The sequence below is a fragment of the Nelusetta ayraudi genome, unplaced genomic scaffold (assembly GCF_046127955.1).
Source record: "Nelusetta ayraudi isolate G7.1 ecotype Tasmania unplaced genomic scaffold, CSIRO-AGI_Nayr_v1 ptg000011l, whole genome shotgun sequence".
NCBI classification, from domain to species: Eukaryota; Metazoa; Chordata; class Actinopteri; order Tetraodontiformes; family Monacanthidae; genus Nelusetta; species Nelusetta ayraudi.
This window is the reverse complement of record NW_027466061.1, coordinates 19,671,357-19,693,752: the sequence shown is the minus strand read 5'-3', so window position 1 is coordinate 19,693,752 and position 22,396 is coordinate 19,671,357. Positions and strand designations below refer to the sequence as shown.

General features: G+C 46.9%; 1 protein-coding gene across 5 annotated transcripts in view; it reads right to left on the bottom strand.

Moving 5' to 3' along the window:
* The window catches only part of mtcl1 (microtubule crosslinking factor 1), a 51,191-nt gene that overhangs the window by 11,235 nt on the left and 17,560 nt on the right, over positions 1-22,396 (bottom strand). For 4 of the 5 annotated variants that reach the window (XR_012926281.1, XM_076021748.1, XM_076021746.1 and 1 more), the window contains exons 4-10: positions 14,536-14,598; positions 12,434-13,831; positions 9,310-9,450; positions 7,239-7,334; positions 6,901-7,128; positions 5,886-6,056; positions 2,021-2,188 (exon numbers count right to left, since the gene is read on the bottom strand). Coding sequence is in view for 4 of the 5 variants with exons in the window: in XM_076021748.1 (XP_075877863.1) it covers positions 2,021-2,188; positions 5,886-6,056; positions 6,901-7,128; positions 7,239-7,334; positions 9,310-9,450; positions 12,434-13,831; positions 14,536-14,598 (2,265 nt within the window). In the remaining variant the exon portion in view is untranslated. The remainder of the gene's footprint in view (positions 1-2,020; positions 2,189-5,885; positions 6,057-6,900; positions 7,129-7,238; positions 7,335-9,309; positions 9,451-12,433; positions 13,832-14,535; positions 14,599-22,396) is intronic. The other variant, XM_076021747.1, reaches the window with a different exon arrangement.

Sequence of the window (22,396 nt, the reverse complement as noted above, 5' to 3'; positions counted from 1 at the left end):
ATTGCGTCAAATGAATTTAGTAGGTTTGCAGTTTAATGTGTAAATAAGTCATATAAAGATATGATATGATCAAGAATTCACAGCAGAAATCAGGTATGCAAGGCTACAATTAGCTCTAACTTCAATTTCCTTTTACATTTAGACTAGTCACATATCCATTAAAAGTGTTGATTTAAACATGAATAAGGCATAAGTTTATTGAACAGAGTACGTAAAAACAACCATATTTGCAGGAAGGAACGCAAACTCACTAGGAGCTCACACAGGAGTGAGGGCTGTCTTCCAAATTAGTTCTCTTTTAACTACCTCTGAGTCTGTGTCAGAGATTAAGTGAAGAGAGTGAGAATCTACACAGTTGCCAACAGAAGCTTCTCTCCAGAAGCTTCTCTTTTCTAGGCAGAGTGGAGCCTCTGTAATCTCCTGAAGAGCTTGGATCCACAGCATAACGCCCCGACCAGAGTGTGTCGTACTGGAGCTGCGAGAGGAGCGAGTCCTCAAACGTCAGTGCAAACAAGCAAGCGAGTCCTTTCCACAAATGCTTCCTGTAATGGCTCTGAGAAGTGTCTGATGTCACATTGGAGGGTAAAACGTGCTAATATAGGAGGGAGACTTTGTGTGTACTGTAAGACTTTATAAATAGGGACAGTTATTCTGGAGGCGTTACACTGCGCCAGTGACCAAAGGAGAGAATGAAACCCGAGTCAGTGTTCCGGAATGCTGGTAGCTGGTAGCACATGGCTAATTACACCTTATATGTCGACACAAATATACAATATGGGGGTTATTTACGGCTTCGCTCTATTAACTGTAACATTGAACATGAGTATGAAGATTGTTGATCTGATGCAGCATTTAATTTCATTTACCCATTTGGTAAAGAGCAAAGAAAGAATCTATAAAGGAGAAGCCTATTCAAAACAAAAAGAGGGCAAAAAATGAGTGGGTGACAGGATGGATGCTGCACCACATTTAGAGCAGAGAAATGTTTCTGTTTTGTTTTTGTTTGTTTTTTTACTTTGTATATACAATATTTATAGCACACTATTTTGAATATTCTTTCACACTCTAGATCACACTCTTGTCTCAATCGGCCTTTTTGGCTTAAATTTGGACTGCTTGACTACATAAAGTGCCTTCACACTGACAAGCAAGCACTATGGGACTACTCTACACTCTCAAGGAACACAAAATAAAGAAAGAAAAAGAAGTGGAAGTGTTCAAATGGAGGAAGTGTTCTTTTGAACCTTGTGTGTTATTTGGGACAAGTTGATCTTGATTAGTGAACTAAACAATTGTAAACCACGTTAAAGTGCTATTTGGGACACCTTTGACCATTACATGCAGCATTAATCTGATAAATGGCATATGTTTCACTGCAAAAATACTAAAATTGTCTGACAGAAATCCAACTTTTTCTTTGGCATGTCGCTCAACAAGTATCCTGATATCCCTGCCTGATATAAGAGTGGGCAGGTTGATGAGAGGAGAACATGAAACTGAATGTCTTCACCCTAATTTAAGCTTTTAAGCACTCATTTTGGTGAAGATGAAGATGTTCCCTTAGCTATTAGGTACTCAGCCTCCCATTAGGATTATGTGAGGGCTCTTTAATGGCTGTCCTGGCTATACTGAGAAGTGCTTTGAGGCTCAAAGCTGAATTTTAAATTTACGTTGAGTCAAAGCGCTAGTTTGCGATGTCTTAAACTAGATAAGCCTTACTTTTATTTCCTAACGCTTTTAAAATTTATGTCCACTTAGTTTTTCAGCGATGACGTGAACATCTTCTACATTTACTGCATTTAGCTTGACAGGGTTTACCGAAATGGCAAAGGGCTTTGAACTTTGGACGCTGGAAGTCACTCATGGAGCAAACAGCAACACTGGTTTACTGGAGGTGTGTTGTAATTAGTGAAGAGGCAAAGCATGTTTACTGTCGCCTCGCTGAATCCACCGACAGCTTATGACCCCCCGACTGCGTCCTGTCCCCTTAAGGAGGGCGACACTGAGACACCATCTGTACCTGTGCGACCTGGCACTTCATCTCTGCCCATTTCATCTCCCAGGCAGCTTTGTCGTTGGCGTAGGACTGCTGCAGTTGGCATCGCCGCATCTCCTCCTCCTGAAGCTCCTCCCTGAAGTCATCCAGCAAGGTCCGTAGGGCCTGCAGCACCTGCCGGTTTTCCCCGAACTGCACACATAGAATTCAACAAAAGGAGGAGACACTGAAACTCATAATCTGGCATCATGTGTCTTTGTTTGTCCAAAAACTCTCAGAGCTAAACTGTTTTAACTTTGAATTCTTCATCTTGTTAATAATTCTGTTCCAAACCTTTTGTAAAGGGCTAGTATGGGTATGTAATAAAAGATTAGGGGAAGAAGCTAAGTTGAGGTAGTAACTTCTCGTATACAGTGATACTTCAGCCATTTGGTCAGGAACAAAACAAAACAACAAAAGTTTCTCCGGTCCCATTTAAAGATCAGCCCTAGTTTTAATGATGGCTCCTGGGTAAAAGAGCTATGACATCTACTGGGTCACAACAAAGAGAGCAGCATTTTATTTTTGAGCTGTCTACTTGGAGAGCTTTGTGGGGAACCATGTGCCTCTGGTGTTTCTGCTCCACAGAGTCTCCACGTCTTGGCAGGAAGCAGCCGAGCACAAAGGAGTCTGGGATTAAAACATTACCTGGAGGTATCACCACAGCACTGCCAGCCCTACCCACCATTGCTCAGGGCACAATAGGATATCGGGTGCTAAAAGGCCACAACATGCAAAAAAAACCAGAACTCTACTTGAACTTTGTGTATGACAGGTTCCCAACAGATCAACTAGAAACAGCCTTCCAGCTTTCTGCCAGGCATGAGCAACAGACAATCAAAGCAAGCTGGAAGCAAATTTGCTATTTTGAGAAACCCACATGAAGGTTTCCTGTAAAGTCTACAGTACTTAAAATCATACGCTGAGACGGTTGAGTGAAACAGGTGATATTGCCCATTGCTCCACCACTATGTTTGGATTTGTACACTCACCAGCCACTAAATTAGGTTAAATGCTTATTTGCGTGTTAAGACAAATAGCCAATCAGCCAATCACATGGCAGCAACCCAATGCATTTAGTTGTGTGAAAAATGCATTGTTGATATCAGGGGGAAGAGGAGACTGGGCAGACTGCTTGTAGAGAATAGAAAGATAACAGGAACTCAAACAACCACTGGTTATTGACCCTGTCTGACCCTGAAGCAACGACACACGCACGCACACACTCTCAGCAAGGCGTACCCAACGAAGCTGCCAGTGAGTGTAGAAAAGTTACATTTTGAAGGTTTTCAATGTTTTTGAATTGAAGATTTTTTTGTTTTCAATTCTGTGGTTAAATAAGACATGGTAGGATGCAGATTGATAATAGAAAGTTTTGTGTGACAATATGAAACTGATCATGTTACTGTGTGAAAACTATCATGTTATATAGTGAGATATGTATTATGTTAAAAAAAAGAAAACTTCACACGGGATAACATTTGACAATCAAAGGCTCATACTGCGTTTAAGTAACTTGACTGCAATTCACCTGACTCCAGTGCAAAATCATATCATCAGAGCCAAACACTTGTGGATACGATGCTGAGGTGGGGTAGATTGCGGGTGCAGTGTCCTTGCTATTAAACTGATGCTGTCTATTCTTTGTGGATCTGGCCGTAAATGTTGACTGTGTTAATATATTCCACTGGTCATCGGTATTTACAGAGTTTACGCAGCACTTTAACGTTATTATATGCTGGCAGAGCCAGACAGAATAATCCCACTCTTCTCTTAGCACCCAGTAAAGATTACGCCCAAGTCCTCCTCAAAAACCTCCAATGACCTCTTAAATGCTATTATGTCACCTCAGCTGCAGGAATTATCTGCGCTGTATTAATCACTGGTGCACTTGCTGACTAGAGCAAAAATTTGCTCTCCTTGTCTCTGGGCACAAGTCACACCAGAAGGATGTGGCTTTCCACAATGGAAAGCCACAACATCAGATCATTTTGCCAACCATCTCAGTGCCACAGTGAAACAATCCACCCCCCTGCTTAAAAAAAAAAAAAAAAAAAAAAAATTCCAACAGCGCAACAAGAAAGTGGAGCACTTACTGTTGCTTAATAATGCATCTAACCCCTTTGCTTCAGTTTTACAAAGTGACCGACATAGAGGGTGAGCGTAGATCCCATCACACGCTACGTCCGGATGAAGACGTGCTCCTCTGAAACCTTCTCAACAACACAGCCCTCCTTTTCTCCTTTGAATCAAGCTGAGAGTTTTTTTTGTTTTTTTTTCCGTATGAATAACAAGCCAGCTGAACTCGAAATAACTGCTGCCTCGCTCTCGTTATTCCCGGCCCAAATGCTCATCAGCAAATCACGGCAAATTAAAGCTCCGCGGCCAAACCATCCTTCTGAACATGGTCACAATGAATGAAAATGGGGATGAAAGGCTCAATGTCTGAACCTCGGTACAGCAATTTGGTAGAGATGAGAAAAGAATGTTTTATTCACATTGCGTCTGTGTGTTTCAACTTGAATATTTGCACAATGTTGAACTTCTTTTGGAAAAAAAATATTCCAGTTGTGCCAACACTAATATATCTATATTACAAGCTGGCATACCAGATTGTAAAGAGTGCAGAGCACAGTGATGTGTACACTATAGTGGTATTGTGCCCATTACGTGCCAAGAGGTCCCTATTTTACTATGACCGAGTATGATGGCCACACCAAGGAAGAGGAATACTCTTACTCGCTTTAAAAAGAGGGATAACATTTTATACAGTTGGATTTGAAGACAAAAAAAAGGTATCTTGCTTATAAACCAAAAGTATTTTGATAACTGTGACACCTCTAAGGGGACACAGTGATGTAGAAGTCAGTACTGTCACCACGCAGCAAGAAATTCTCAGATCCACTCCCTAGACTGAGGGCCTGCTGGTGTGGAGTCAGAAGCTTCTGTCCAGCTACTCCATCTTCTTCCCATAAACCAAAGACCAAGACCTTCGGACCCAAAGGCTAATTGGCAACTCCAAATTGTGCGTAGGTGTGAATGTGAGTGTGGACGGTGGTTTGTCTCAATGTGGCCCTGTGATGAACTGGTGACTTGTAACCCCAACCTTCAGACATATAGATTGGCTCCAGCAACCCTGAGTGCAAGAGAAGCAGTGATGGAAAATGGGTGGTTGGATGAATCAAACATTTGTTGAATTGAAACTATCCTCTATATAAATCCTATGAACAACATGTCCACATGGCAGTGAGGGTTTATTTCAGTAGATTAATATAAATAGAGAGCTGTTGACTCAATGTAAACAGATTGGACCAGCCAGTGACAAAAATGAGGCCAGTGCAAACTCACCTTAAAGTCCATGGGAAATTAAGACGGGCACTCAAACTTGTTCAATGCACTTTCTAATATGGTTTTGTTCTTCATTGGTTCCAGTTTATCTCATTTACACTGTTCCAGATTTGGAGCAGAGGTCTGTCCGGAAACCCTGAAATACTCTGCAGTTTGTGATGTACCCCATCAAGGCTATCAACAACACAACCACAGAGCAGAGAGTGGCTCTTCCTGCGGCTGTTCATGTTACTCATCTAAAATGAAAGGATCGATTTAGTGAAAGTGACAGGCAGAAAATCATATCCGCATTCGCAGGCTTACACCAGCTTTTAGATCACAGTGACTGATGAGCGAAAAACTACATTGATGGTAAAGGATATTTGGTTTGTTATTGTTCATAAAGAAGACAGCTGAGTCACTGGGGTCTCAGGGTTAATTTGATTCTAAAAGCCGACATAAATCCAGCGCAGCGCCGGTAACCAGCGTGTGTGTGTGTGTGTGTATGTGTGTGTGTGTGTACCTGTCGCTGATGCTGCAGGTGGTGTTCTGGGGATGGCAGTGGGAGGGAGGGGCCGGTGTCGGCGACACCTCCTGGCGTCTGTGGCGAACACAGTCTGTCGTCTCCAGTCGGCTCTCCTTCCGCCTGCTCCACAATCACTCCCAGCTCCGGGATGCCCTCTAACTTCTCCAACTGCAAGAGATGACGGAGCTGTCAAAGCCCCGGCGCTCTCCGCTGGACGAGAGCAGGCCTGCATCAGCTTCCTGTTGCCCTGAGTGCCCGACTTACTGAAGTCCATAGAATCATCGTCTACTATTCGACTGCCGTGAACGCCACTTCATCTCCACACCGATGCAAAGCTGCAGTGGCAGTCACTCAGAGCTCACTACGAGCATAACCAATGAGCGAGTTTATTGAGTGCTGGTGCAGTTGCCATATTTGGTACATTAGGTCTTGAGTACAAAAAGACGGGGGATGAATTTTCAAAAAAAGGTAAAACATCAACTTTTATATTTTGTCCCTAAAAAGAAAAAACTAAACCGGAATACATTCAGGACAAAACAAACTTCCACAACCCAGGACTAAAAAAAGTTTAGCAAGGATCACACAAAAACCAACCAGGTTTTCTTTCAGGTGAAGTTGTATGTATGTATAAGCCAAATTCACCGATTGTCAATTAGGGTCCTGTAACGGTATGTTTAAGAGGGCAAAACTTCTCCACTCTGAGGAAGAAGCAGTGACGGGGGGGATTTTCATCAAGCAGAAGGTTCAAATTTAGTTTGATGATGAGAAACTGCATAAAACATCAAACTACCATCAATCAAAATGCAGCTGCACTATTGAAATCATTAAAAAAAGGAAAGGGACCACACAGAAAGACCTCATGAGACACCCCATCCAGGCCAAGTTTGGTGCTGTGACTTTAACTGTGACCATCACAAGTATTCACTCCCTGCGAACAATTCCACAAAGTCAAGCGCTATGATGTTGAGCTGACACACTGATCAGCTGCTTCACCTCAAAGCCCTGGACTCACCTCCTGGTGGCCCTGGTTCTCCTCAGAGAGGCTGTCTTTGTGCCCGAGCCTCCAGTGCATAAGGATGGACCTGAGCTTCATGTAGAAGATGACGGTGTTGCGTCTGAAGAGGCGCAGCTCTTGCTGCAGCAGCGCCCGCTCCTGAGGCCATGGCACGTCATGACTCTGGAGCCCTGGCAGCTCCAGGCTTCCTCGCTGGGCCTCCAGGCGCAGACGCTCGTCGTCGTGCTGTGGAAGGAAGCGAGGACAATGATCTGCTCAAAGGCTCTTTTAAACATGCATTTATTTTCTTCATTTCAAGGAATGCGGTGAAACACTGTCAGACTTCACTCCTCTACCTGCGGAAGGACAGTTTCCCGTTCGTCCGTGGCCAGTCTCAGCCTTCGCTCCTGATCCAGGCGATACTGGATGTCAGAGGCAGGAGTTTCCCGATGCTGAAGTCAACGAAAGCGCAGCACAGTTACTTGAGTGAAAGTTCAGCTCGCTCACATCCCTTATCAAACCCTTAATTTAACCTGCGCTCACTTGTTCTCTTTGACTTCCGCTGTGAGAAAATCATTCGCGTGCAAAACTTCCAATGAGATGTGACGGCCACGCAAGGAAACTTTCTTTAGAAATTACTGAAAAAAAAAGAAACTGTCTGCTAGAGAAAACAAACTTCGCCCTAAGTGTGAACAGTGTGAAGATTATGATGAACTAAATTTGTTTGCCGCATTTCTATTTTTTCAGTCACAGTCTGAATTTTCCTCATTTTTGAGCTGCTAACTGCTGGTGACTAATGATGATATACTGTTTAGTTTGGCTTTTTGATGGGTAACTCATAACAAAATACCACAGTAGTCTCTCAAAGTGTCTTCTTTACTGACAAGGTATGTTAAATGCTAGGGGAAAAAAAACATAGTTTGTGTAATGCATGTGGCAGGTTGGTTTCATTAACACAATCTTGCAATGAAAAAAGAGAGACCAGACTCTGATCATTTGGATAATTTTCAGCAACTCCTGCCGCTTCTGTCCTGCTTGTGTTTTGCTCCTGCGCCCTTCCGACTGCAAGTTGAGCTGCTCAGCGTGTCCTGGCTCTGGAATCACCTTGCTGTCGGCCCAATGTCAAATGCAAATGACACAGGCTGACAGTGCAGCGCTAATCCTGCCGCATCCGAGCTACTCTCCCCCGTTGACACGCCGCAACCGGCGGATTATGCTGTGGCGAAGCGCACAGGCGCACAAAGAGCACCGCACCAGTGTGCACTCAAACTGTAACTGTAGTAGTAACGTGTCACGTCAGGCAGCCGGGGCTGGCCGTTGCATAACGGCGAGAAATCTCTCTATGAACACGAGTATGAGGCGGCGATTATGAATCAGCGGCAGCGATTACGCTGGCCGTTTATAAAACAGCCGAGTCACTGAAAGATTTAAAGGAATCTGAGCGCCGGCTCGCGTCACTGAGAGAGCCCTTTGAATTGCACCGCGGTGGCTGCGAGTGTATTGTGACAAACCTGTCAAGGCAGGACTTTTATATATGCTTTCAACCCGCTGAGCTGAGCCAAGACAGTGCAGCCGGCAGTGATGAAGTGCGGCAGAGGGCGTTACGACTGTGCCACTGTGTGCAGACTCAGCTGATGATGGGCCCTTCAATGCAGAATATGTTGTCAAAGCAACTATTTTTAAAAAAGCAAAAAAAACAATGCAACGTGTCGTCTCTCTCCAAAGCACTGAATCAAATGTCCGGGGGGGGGCGGCGGGGGCGCATGGCATGAGCTCAAAAAGCAGCGAAATAGAAATAAAACCCAAAGAAATAAAATCAGAAATAAAGATCAGTGGTAGTGGGTAGTATTCAGTGTGAGTGAATGAAGAAGTGAGGTTGTGTTTAGAATTAACAAGTGACTGAGGCTGGAGTGTCACCAGACATGTTCAAAACTGGCCAGATTGGACCAAAACGGTGCTCAGGAATTTATGGTTTTCCCAGAAATAAATGTAAATATTTCAACAGGGTACAGGTTGTCTGTTGTTGGTGATCAGAGCTGATTTGTGCCTGCACATCCTCATCATCATCAACATCATCATCACTTTGTAGCACTGTAGGGCATGATTAGTCTTTCTCTCCATGGCGCTCAGACTCTCAGCACGCTAATTAATGATTGGTTGGTTTTCTCCTCTCTGCCATCTGACCATCAAAACGCATTTGTGCAAAAAGCAATTATTGCAACCTCTTTTTTTTGGACTTGCGCTCACCATGGAACAGGAAGGACTTGGTGCCCTGCAGAGAAGCCAAGTCAGACTTATTTCATTTCTCTTAATTCAAATGACAGGTCTCTGTTTGACAGAAGGGCTGTGCAGCGGGCTCGTGGTGGAGGCAGTGTCACCTCAGTGCTACAGGTGGGAGGGAAAATAGAGGAATGGGGAGGCACTGACCTCTGCTCTTAAAGCCAGGGGCCTGTGGTACCTAGTGAGTCCAGTGGCTCCCCTGCTCTGGGCCGGGCCCACGCCCTGGCTCTGGGGCTCCACGCCTCGCTCCTGTCCTAGACGCCACTCCAGCTCATCCCTCTGACCGGACTGTGAGTGGTGCGGGGTGGGGTGGGGTGGGGGAGAGGGAATGAGGGAAAGTGATGGGAGGAGTGTGAGGGGTCAGAGGGGATGGGGTGACAAATGCGGGATAGAGGGGAGGGAGGGCGGGTGGTTGGCAAGATGTGTGACGTCGATGGTGGACAAATCAGACAAAGGACAACAAACGGTTTTGGAGGGGACGAGGAAAATAAATCAGGCGGGGCGGAAGGAGGGGGGGGTAATTAAAAAAGAAAACGGGTAAAGAATATAAGCGGAGGTGGGAGACCAACTAATAGACTACATGGTGCGGAGAACGGACTAGAGTACGAAGAAGAGCGCAAAAAGAAAGACCAACTTAAAGATGACGGCGTAAGAGAGAGATGAGAAGAGAACGAGAATGAGGATGAACAAAATCATGGGCTGAAACATCTGGCGGGAACACAAAGAGGAACAAAGAGAGGGAGTCGGGGAGGAAAAGAATGCAAAACACTTGTTATGAAGCGCATGCAATGAGGGATACATGAGTCCAAACCAACAGCGGAGAGACACCGCCGTCAACAGCCGAGCGGCTGCCTGTGTCTCACGGGAGCATCGACCAAGTTGGCACACTGCAGGTTGACCGTCAGCGCTATTAAAGAAGACTCAGGAGTCTCCCCCTGCACCATCTTATCGTGTTGGTTAGAATATTGGCCAGCTTGAAAGAAATGTATCCTTTCACGCAAAAAAAAGGTATCTTCCAAGGTGTACCTATTAAGGTCAAAGGTCAAAAATGAAGGCATGGCCTGATGACTGTGTTCATTACGAGTGGTTATTGTAACTTATTTCAATGTTATTGTTACATTAGCCAAGGTATTTAACTTTTAATTTAGGTTAGTTGCAAGAGATCTTTCATTCAGAACGCATGACATTTCACTTCTCACACGCACAGGAGCCACGAAAATATGACATCCTAGAAGAAGGTCTGGGTCCTGAGTTGAAGGTCTGAAGGTTCAGTCGGACACAATACATACTGCAGGAATGTGATCCCCAATAACCTGCCGTCCAGATGACAATATACTTGAAGTGGCACTGTTTCTCGTCTTGTGACTTTTATGCAAATCTGAAGATATCCAAGTGGAGTAGAACGACGCGCTTTCAACCCCGTCCGCGTAACTAAAACCACCCAGCGTCACCCACAAACACCAGCACATCCAGCAGGCAGTGGGGCAAAGCAGAGATCAGTCCTTACGTAGAGGGTGAGTGTGCGTGTGTGTGTGTGTGTGTGTGTGTGTGTGTGTGTGAATGGGGTTGCAACTCAGCCCAGAGGTAAGTCTAATATGAAGAAGTTGTGCACCTCTGTTGACCGCAGCAGGAAGTGGAATTCCAGCCAGCCGGCCGGCTTCTTCCATCATGATGGAAACTCTGGTTTCCAACTCGCCCTTTTCACTGAAAGCAGGTTGCTGAGAGACTCTTTTTAGGGTTCGTCTCCCTGGCAACAGCATGTGGTCAGCCAGCCCACGTGTGTGTGTTGTGCGCGTGTGTGTGCGCGCGCGTGTGTGTGTGTGTGTGTGTGTGTGTGTGTGAGATGATATGTTGCGCAAACATCAGCAGCTTAAACCATCAATGTGCCATAATGACTCATACTCTTGGTCATGCAGCGGTCCACTACATTGTGAACCCAGCCAGATGGAGGCAGCTCTCGTCAGTCTTTACAAGCGTTCATACAAAGCACCCTTTTCTTTTTCTTTTCTTTTTTTTATTTAAAAAAAAAAGCACCCACCCTTGGCCCTGGTGGAGTGGAGGGGCCAGGCGGTGGCGGCAGAGGGTGAGTGCAGTGTGAAGAAGCAGGCAGTGGTGGTGGTGGTGGGGGGCTGCCGCTTTATGAGGATGCACATGGAGATGCTGATGTGAATGTGGCAGCGGCGGTGCAAAGCGGTGATGGTGGCGGTGGTCAGGGGAGGGGCTGGCGGTGGTGCCAGTGTGGTGGAGCTGGGTGGCTCAGGTCGGAGCGTGGGGCGAGCGGTGACGCTAGCTACTCAGCATCTCTTCGGACGATTTTTCTGTCTGAGCTGCCTGGTGATGGTCCAGTCCAACTGCTACAAACTTGTGCTAAGAGGCTCCTGATGATGCTTGGAAATGCTCAAAGTCATTTCAGGAGGTTATAACTCGGCTGAACTCGCGACAGGACATGTATTTGCTGATTGAGCAGCGATGCCTCGCCACCTGCTGGAGGCACCGTGAGTTACAGACAAACGCTCCCCTCAGATCTCGCTGTACGCAAAAACAGAGCATTTTCAAGTTTACGCTGAAATAATAATAGACGTGTTTTGTTTTTCCTCTAGAACGTCACGGCACGGCACGGCTAGCAAGTTTGGGCACATTGACTAAATGTCGGTTTGGGTCCTTCTCCCATATTAATCTAATTAATCTAATTAATCATAGATTAATCACATTATGCTCCAGTATTCGCACCTCAATGTCACCGCTTCAAGGCTGCTTTGTTATTCAGAGCATAGTTTTTACACGCACTGGAGATGTCATTTGGCATATTTTACCCTTGATTTTTCTGGTTACAATAAGGTCGAACCTGAAATCATTCATCCTTTTACTAATTCTCAGTTGGTATTTTTGTGAATAAATTGTTGTAGTGAGTTTAGTGTATCGAGTTTTTGTGTGCGTCAGTCTGACATGATTACGCTGCCAGAACATTTTGTGTTTTGCTTTGATGTCAACAATTGTCCATACTGTATTTTCCCACGAGACCTTTACTGTGGTTGGATGCTGATCGACACTCTTGTGCAAGAATTGGAACAACTTTGTTTGCAGCGTCGCTGCCCTCTCTCTCCATCCACACCCCCCCTCCACCCCCCCCACCCCCTGCCATGTGGTCATCAGCCAGACTGAGATTTATTTTTAGCAAAAAAAAGGGAAAAAGCAGCCAAAGAGAGAAAAGACAGAGAGGAAAAAAGAAACCACCAGCGAGGGTCACAGAGCGTCTGTCCACTGAACCCACCTGGAAGTCAGTCACCAGGTCTCTTCCGAAGGTGCCGATGGGAGAGTCCCGGGACATGGAGGTGACGGAGGACAGGAAGCTGCTGGACTCGGTCAGGTTGGGCATCGGCGACAGGTCGTCCGTCCTCTCCCGCAGCCCCTCCCCCACGTGCTCCAGCTTCTCTGTGAAGATGTGCAACTCGGTGCGGAAGGCCTTCATGCGGGTGTTGATGGTGTCCAGGACCTGGCCGTCCGCTCTGCCGCTCCCTCCGCTGGCCCTCCCCTCCGGACCCTCCCCCGTGGTCACCAGCAGCAGCCTGCCCTCCAAGATCAGGCTGTCGGTGTCGGTGATGAGTCGGTCCACCGTCTTGCCCAGCCGCTCCGCCTCGCGCTTGACGTTGGCGAAGGACTCGCGCTCCTCCCTCCTGCGCAGCGCCAGCTCGGAGGCACTCAGCTCGCCGCCGTCCGACGGCTTGCCGCTCCTGAAGCCGGAGGTGGTTCCCGTCTTCTCCATCAGCTCCTCCGAGTCGCTCTCACCCCCGACGGGACCCTCCCGCTTGGGCTGGTGGAGGAGGAGGAGGTGCGCCGCCGCCGCCTCCTCCTCCTCCTCGTCCCTGTGGCTGGTGTCGCTGTTGGCGTCGGCGTCCCGCGGGCTGCCGGTGCGAAGGCCCAGGTGCGCCGCCAGGTCGCATCGCTGCACGTTGGACATGAGCACCCGGTTCTCGTACTGCAGCTTCATGACCTTCCCGCTCAGCTCGTTGATTTGCATCCTGGCCGATTTGAGCTCCTCCATCGTCACGCCGCTGCTGTTGGCTCCATTGCCGGCTTTGAAAAACACGCCTTCGTCCTCGTCGCCGAGCCCTGGGCTTCCCCCTCCTCCTCCTATGCCGGGGCCAAACTTGAAGCGGTTGAGCTCGGACGTCAGCTGCCTGTTGTGGTCCTCGATCTCGGAGATGGAGCGGCGCAGCAGCTCGGCCTCCTCCTCCACGAACTGCAGGTGGCGCCGGAGCTCGCCGGCCGACTCCAGCGCGTCGCCGCCGTACGGCGAGGACGGCATGCTGGAGAAGGGCTCCCGGCCGAAGCAGTCGCGCTCGTACTGGCAGCGGATGTCCTCGTTTTCGGCGCGCAGGCTGCGGTTCTCCACCTCCAGCTCCACGATCTTGCGGCCCAGGATGTTGGCCTCCTCCTCCACCAGCTTGAGGCGCAGTCGCAGCTCCGCCTCCCGCGTGCTGTGCGGACCGCCGCCGGGACAATCGGCCAGCGGCAGGGGACTGTCCACGTCGCCATACACCGACTTGTACTTCTGCAGCTCCTGCTCCAGCTCGTCCTTCTCGCGCCCCAGCTTGGCCATCTTCTTCCTCATCAGGCCCGACTCCTCCTTGGCAAACTGCAGCTGACACCTGAGGTCTGCGCTGTCATCCTGCCAATGAAGAGCAACCGTTAAAGACTGTAGAGCACTGTGTGTAATGCTGTGTGTCACTCAACGTATTGAAGGAAAATAATGTAGTGTTGCAGTAGAAGTGTTTATGGAAGATTGCTTTCTGCTTGGTGGTCACTATAGCGTATTTTGGAAAACAAACAAACAAACAAACGGGTTGTACAGGAAATAAACAAGTATGACCATTATGTTAAAAAGGAGTAGGATTAAATAAGCAAATGCTCCTTCCTACTCCTTTTCAAACATGTTATGTTAATATTCTCTCCATTTGTTCTTGACTGATTTAAGTGTTTTAATCTGCTCTTTTGTTTTTGGTACTTATCTATATTTGTTTTACCCACACATGTTGGAAAAAAAAGCCTTAATTCATTCATTTCGTTGTTTACAGCACTGAATGAATGGCCATCGTGTTATTGACACCATGTCATCATCGTCATCGTCACCATCATCATCATCGTCATCGTCATCGTCATCGTCATCATCGTCACCATCGTCACCACCATCATCATCATCATCGTCACCATCGTCACCACCATCATCATCATCATCGTCATCATCGTCGTCATCGTCATCATCATCATCATCATCATCATCATCATCATCATCATCATCCCTACTGATGATGATGACTGCTGTAGCAACAGCTGCTCTTGAAACATTATTTACATTATTTGTTCATTTCGTACCTGACTGGAGGAAGACTTCTTGTCCTTAAAGGTTTCTCTGCTGCCTCGTCTCCTCAGTGCAGTCTGCAAAAATAGATAAATAAAGTCAATGAGTAAAAAAGCAGAAATAATGGGATCATTTGGAGGAGCACATGCTCACACACATATGACGCTAATTACCAACCCAACCATTTTAGACAAGGAATAGAAGACATTGCAGCATTTTCATGACATAATCATTTTTAAACTGATTATAATCTCCAGTTGCTGCAATCTGCAGTTATAGCAGTGGTAAGACCCCGGCGGTGGAACAAATGTGTTTGTTGGCATGTTCTCCTGTTCACTCATACAAAACAGACAGCGCAAAAAATGCCAACAGAGCAATAATCTGCGTGGATATCTTACATAATATTTCCATCCTCCGGTCAAAGTTAAACCCAATGAGGAAGCGCTTCCCTAATGCACATGAACACGTGTCATAATTACAGTGCGATTCAAGCCTGCAGTGCATCGCCAACAGCCAGCATCTGCTTCCAAGTCTCACTCGTCCACTTGATGGAAGTGACTGGGTGCTACAACTTTTCCTCAAGTCAGAAAGGACAATTACCCTGAGCGTGAACGAGGGTAATTGTCAGCCAGGGTGCTTTAGATCCCGTTCAAGGCTCATATCAGAGCGACAGGCGTCTTATTCCAGCTTGGATTCAGTGACACATGGCGCCTCCCCGACGCTGATGGGAGCAAAGCATCTGCCTGGTCACTGGTGAAATCTGTCCTGCAGCTGATACAAGGCCTGGCACGCAAAAGCCTGGATAGGACAGAGGCCTGCGCACGTCGGCTCTGTGGCAGCGACTGATAAAATCACAAAGTCTCCTTTGCAGCGAGTCGGTACGTTTTCCACCAGCAGCACCTGCAGCTCCTGTTGGGTAACAGGGAACAGCGACCATGGCCGGAGAGGAGAAACGAGACGATGAGGACGGATGGACAGAGGGGAAGGAAATCCCCCTCTCTAAATGCGGAGTGCAGAGCTTTCAAGCGGGAACCTTATTTCCAGAAACAGGCGGCCGCGGCGTCAGTTATTTAAAGGTCCTGATGAGAAGTCAAGTCGGGTTCCTTTCGAGGAAGCAGGAAGTATTATTAATATTCCCGATCCCAGGGCTCGCATTCATATTTAAATGCCTTTTTGACTTTGTGAGAAGCCAGAGGGGACAGCTCCATTGTAATACATGAAAATGTGTGGAGTGTGAATGTTTTTGATATAGCAATCCTAAAATTCAGGGTAAACATATACTTCAAATACTGATAGAGGCTAATACAGAGCAAACTATTATTAAAAAAAAAACTTTACTACAACAGAAAAGAAAAAATTATGTTTTGGAGATTTAGTTTTACTTGCCTAGATGTGTCTCGATGAAAAAAGCTTAATACGGATGGACCATTCCATTCACCCACTGGATTCTGAATGATTGGATTTTGCATTTTATTTTCTGTATATTTGATTTTGCATTTCCCTCTGTTCTCTTTTTCAGTGCAGTGAATGAGCTATTTGCATGTTCATGCATTGTTTTTTGGCCGTTCCTCAGCTGGAGCACTTAACAGCCTCTCTCAAACTAAACTGTTTCTCTCGTGAATTCCCTCCGAACTGTGCAAGCTTGGTGTAACCAACCAAAACAGAGAAGGAAAGAGTGAATCACTTGTGGCCAGACGGATGGAAAGTGTGAGGGTGAACCTGTTGAGGCCGTAGGGACGAACCGTGACTCAGTTGCTGGCTCTGCGACAGGAGAGCAGCGCCCACTGAGATGCAGCACTGAACCATGAGCACAACCAGGCTGTGGCCAGAAAGAACCTGTTGTTTTGGCACATAAAATGTACAGTGCATGTCAAATTTGACTCATGCAAAGTGTGAAGTAAAGGCTCAGTAGATGTTAGAACAGTTCTGATTAATGCTCAGTATTTTCTGCTCTGCTCTGCTTTTTTTTTTCTTTTTTTTTTTACCTTGTTCCTGCAGGGAATTAAAATCAATTTCTGAGAATGTTGGGCTTCTTGTTTTCTTCAACGTTTCCTTCAGTGTTTCCCCATCAAAGCCGAGTTCCTCTCTGGTGTCCTCACAGGGAACAGCCCACAGTGAGCTAAATGTTTTTCTCTCAACTCAATATTACACAATCTTTCTGGAATGCTGTGCAATCACTTCATGGGCCAGACTGTCACTTTGCACTCCCTGCAGGGAACCTGACAGACTCAAGTCGTCAAACTCAATTTTTCGTCACGTCGTTCTCAGTGAGCGATGACACTGCCGTCGTTTTGTTCACCTTCCCAGGAACCTGCCGCTCTCGGGGATCCCTCGCGCTGGAATCTGAGGTTTACTGGTGTTTGTTTGTTCACCAGTCGTGCCAGACGTGAAGCCATGCTTGTCTCAGTCTGCCCCCGCCCCACCCCACCCCTCCCCCCCAGCCCAGTCTGGGGCTTGAGTGTCTGTGTCAGTATCTCCGACACCAGCCCTGGTTTAATTCCCAGCCTGGGTGACGGAGCTAATCTCTCTGGGGAGACAGCGGATTAGTTGGCATCTTGTGACTTGGACCCGCCCCCCACTACTGCCTCACCCACCCATCACCCCCACCCCACCCCACTCGTAGCTGACAGCAGGGACCGGGGATCCCTGTTTACTTTGTACAGAATACAGTGTGGAGCTTGATCAGACAGTAGAGGAGGGAGGCAGAGTGGATGTCCAGCGGCCTGTCTGACCTTTAAATCACTGTTCACAATAGAACTTTTCAATACTGCTGAGAGTCGGAAATTTTCTGCACATCCATTTAGTAAAACTCCAATTGGAAGTGGCTTCATTAAGTAATCATTTAACCTCTATTAAGCTGTGATGAGGCAGGACTCATTATTGTTGTCCACTGATTTTGCATCATTCCTTGGACCAATAGCAAGTTTTGAGAAATTGCTAGCTGGCAGGGGAAAAAAAACTTTTCATATCTGGTTTGTCAGCAACTTATTTAAATGATTCTTGAAAACAAATCATTTCAATCAAGCAAATAAACTTGGCACATTAACCTGCGGATGTCATATGTACAAGTTCTATTATGGCAAGAATAGACATTGTAATTAGATTTAAATGTTATTACTACACTATAGTAACCATCACAATGTGCTACTTGTGATGATAGTCTGCACTAAAGTTGTGTTTTAGATCACTGTAAAAACTCTCACAGCTCTGTAACGCTTAGTGCGGATATCCCAGTCTGCCTCGCACACGCATGCACGCATGCACGCACGCACGCACGCACGCACGCACGCACGCTCACACACACAAGCGTCTGTACCCAGCTGCACTCTTTCCACTTTAACACACAATTGCGCCCATGCTCAGTGAAAAGATGCACACAGGCCCATGTTGCCTCATCATCATCTGAATGCAGTGCTCTTGCATGCATGTTAGCGTTGTTTGTGGCTGCAGCCAGTCATGCAGGGCTTGCGGGCCCGCTCCAGCTGGTGTGGGAGTTTGGCTGCAGGACTGGTTCAGCTGTTTTTTACTCCACTGGGCCTCAGCCAGCGATGCTGGATTAGAAGACCGCTGCTGCACAGCCGTTATCCTGCCGGGACGGAGCTGCAGGTCCCTGCTGACTCACTCACTGACTTCTCCTGCACGTTTTTTTTTTTGTGAACACAACAGTACTGTGGTTGACCCCCCTTCCCACCCGTCTATTCTTTCACATCTTCATCCTGACCACCTCTGGCCTCACATTCTGGGAGTCTGAGACTGAAACTCTGCTCATCGATCTTGCCAAGCTCTTACAGTGTGTTTGTCAAATGTCTGCAGAAAGTCAATTTATCCAGTACAAGAGTTGTTGTGAGTGTCCAGCCATTCAGCTAACAACAATTACTTAACATGCTACCTTCTTAGTTTGCGCTGCAACCACTGAGGTGTCACGAGTGGCCATTATATTACAGTACACTGTACTTGTCCGCATGGGACCAATTTACCCATTAGAGCCACTGCAGATCTCAGGGGGACACATCCAACAGACGGCTGAAGCTTGCTGCTGCTGCCACTGAAAGAGAAACATGCTGCTGCAACAATCTCTTCCACAAGGGAGAAGTGAGATATTGTGTTTCCTGAATGCTTTTTTTTCAGACTCTATGAAGCAAATCCCGAACAAGTTGTGCTGGCTGACACCACGCACTGACATCCTCCCCGAAAACATCTCAGCAAAGGGGGAGGAGAAAGACAGTGTTGTGGCTGGGGGAGGGAGAAAGAATGGGGACACCGCGAGTGTATTTCGGGCTGCATCTGTACTCAACAGCTTGGCCTATTTATGATTTGGCTCAGAGACTGCAGCTCGGTGTGGAAAAGTGGCGTTTGGCTCTGCTAATGGGATTTAACGGGAAAGTGCGGTGTGACCAGCGAAGGGAGGGCGGGAAAGAAGGGGTGAGTGGGACGTGGGGAAGGAATGGAGGGGAGGGAAGGGGAGCGGGGGAGGGGAGAGAAGAGGGGAGGAGGAGGGCGGAGCACAAAAGGCGCTGCGGCGACCGCTGGATGCAGATAAACCTCTTCTCAGCCCTGCCGGAAGATCCTAAGACTCTGACACAACAGAATAAATATCGCTCACCCGGCGGGAGAGCGCCGAGAGATAAGTCGCTGTGAAATGTTTAGAGGCAGATTATATTAGCCAGATCAGAGTGACTGAGCCATCGAATCTGGACTGTAATCCGTCTCGATAAATTAATTAATACACACACACACACACACACACACACACACACACACACACACACACTCACACTCGCACAGCTGAATGAGGGCACATAAGTGTTGCATGCTCCGCTTTAATTTAATTTTTTTTTCTCCATCCACGGTGGCGCATCCTGACGGTTAAGTGTTTTTTTCCCCCCTCCCGCTCAGACGCTGCGCGATTTATGACCCTGTGCTATTTTCACGAGGACGATCAATCTCTGACTCGTAGCACCTGCAGTGGGCCCGTGCCGCGTCTATATATACTGCATCTAGATGCGCTCCATCAGCCGAATATGAGCCATTGGAAGCCAATCGAACGATTGGAAATGGTGCATAAGCCCCCACCATCCCCACACCCTCAACCTCCAGTACGGCGACAGCGCTGACAGCGGCGGCAGAGGCACAGCCCCAAGCCAATCAAAGCTAACTGAATTAAAGTCCTCCAGTAGAGTGCGCTGCTCAGCCGACGGGTGTCCGCGTGCACGCGTCGCGCACCGTCTGCAGTCTCTCCCGGCTCCCACGTGGCTCCGACAGCTCGAGCGGGTGCCTCGTCAGTGCGTGCGCTCGGCACATTATGCCACCGCACGCTCATGCGGCGCCGGGCAGGTTTGCAGAGGGGCTTTATATGTATACATCTGCCGTTGCCAGCCAGCCAGTCGGTAACAGTGCACATGGCTGGCAGCGGCAGGCTGCATGCAGCACTCTGCGAGGTCACTCCAATGTCAGGCCACCCCCAGCGGATGCGAGCATCTTGTAAATAGACTCTAACGTCTCAATCGCCCAGCGGCATCTTGACAAGTAATATATGGTCAACAGATTTGCTCTCTACCTATGTCAAGATTAAGCCTTTATTGTAACAGCAGGAAGGAAAAAAAAAATAAGATGAGCGGTAAAATCTTAGGATTACAAATCAGATGAAGAACAGATGAAATACGGGGCATGTTTGGGTGAGACAATCACGCACAAGCCTTGCCGTGCACTGCACCAGTCAGATGTGACACCCTGAAATCTTGCACATGCATCTTGCAAGGTTTTTTTTGTCAATTGATCTTTTCATATAATTCCATGACCAGCCCTCTTCCTTCACATTTTTTTTTTTTACAGCCAAAGAAGGCTGGAGGCACAGGAAATTTCAAGTTGTGACAAAAGCAAGAAGAAACTTCTTCAAACTACTGCTGCTACGATGTTACAACCGGTAAAGAGATGTTTGTACATCCCATTGAGATGTCATATATTTTCACATTAAAATAATTTTTAAAAGTCGCAGGAAATGGAACATTTTGTTCATTCTCGAGTGGATTTAGCACTCTGCACAGTGCACAGCAGCTAGCTGCTGTGTAGTGATGGATACCTAGCGTCACCGCGTCACTGCATTGTGTAATCTTTTCAAGGTGTTCCAAAACTTTTTTCCACTACTGTATTTCCCAGATATGACAGAACAAGGCCGCATTGTTAATGGAACAGCATGAAGTCAAAACAAAACAAAGCTACGGTACAAAAACAATTATCATCCTTCCACCAGGGATACAAGAGAAACTGGCAGCTACACAAACACAACATGCGCGGCATTAATGATAGTGAATGTGTGTATTTGCAGGAGGTTGCCTGTCCGCAAAGGGCCCCCTGCCTTCTGTTCCTCCTGACTGAGCTGGACCGCAGCGCAGTGTGGAGCCCCACAGACATTAAGGAGCAGCACAATAGCGCTTTAATGGGGCGTCTCACTCCACTTTCACTCCTGCTTTACTTAATCTCCCTAAGCAACTCGGCACCCTGGCACGGCGCTCCAAAATGGCAAGGGTGCCAAATGGCACGAGGCGAAGACACAAAGTTGAGGCAACTTTCGGTTAAATTAGAAGCAACAAATTCACAGGAAGTGTTTCTTGGCGCCTTTTCCGAACTGAGTGGAGTTTCTGTTTAATGCCAATTAGGAAAAAACAAACAAGCAACAAGACACAGTAATTAGCTACTGAAAAGCAGTCGTAGTCTCACCACCTAAAAGCAGACAAGTCGCAAAGAGAGCCCGGAGGTAAATCCATTCGGACAACCCTTTAACATTCTCGACAGTCAGCACGTACAAAAACAAGATTGTTGCACAAAAGATACTCTGACTTGAGTGTGTGGCGCTGAATGGATACAGTGAGGAGGGAGCAGGAGAGAGGAGAAGCTACACTGTAGCACATGCTGCCATCAGCAGGTTCAGCTTCCACCAATTGTGCAGTTACAATCAGCTCCTTCAGGTTTGGCTCCACAGACGGACCTGGTTTTTATTTGTTTGCTTGTTTTATTTAATTGAGTTAAATGATCAGCTTTGCGCACCGAAATGAAATGATCTCTGCATTCAAACAAGTGGGAGGAAAAAGTAACAGACGACGAGGAAAGACGACAGTATCAGTCGGAGGCTTCAGAGGCGTACGTCAAAAATGAGGAGAAAAGAGAAAGGAATGAAGAGAAAGATGAATTACACAAAGAAAAGACACAATGCTGCAAAGATTCTGTGTTGTCAATGTTAAGATAAGCAGATATTAAACCAGCCGGTGGCAGAGACAGGCAGGCGGGTCTGGAGAAATCAGCACAATAAGGAAGAACTACAGCAGCTCTGTGTACTGATGCCAACACTGAGGACAAGACTGGCTAAACATTAACTGGATGTTTTATTACTCAGACTGAAATGAGCTTGATATTGCAACATTTCAAGTGATCTCATGACCTTCAATTACATTTAGTTGGATAAAGCCAAGAGAAAAATAAGCAAGAGTAATTATGTATATAAAGAGAATGTCCCCTTGTGAGGAGGCGACCAGACCCTGACATAATAATTGGCATGAGAAAGATGTGAGACCAGGTGTCAGAGAACAGGGATCAACATTGACATTGTTTGCAACTCACACACTGGGATGTTAATTTGAAGCCCAGAGTAAATGTCATCACTTCCTTGTGTCTGTGGAGAGCTCCAGGAGTGAGAAACACAGCAGTTGGAATATCAGCAAGAGGTATTCAAAGAAGGACTTTATACAGTAAGTAAATCATTCATTTGCTGCAAAGTTGCACAAACCTGACAGTCCTATAAAACTGGATTTTATGGCAGATTTTACAGCGCACAGAAACAATTTGTCTGCCTGCTAAGATGATATTCAAACTCAGTGCACA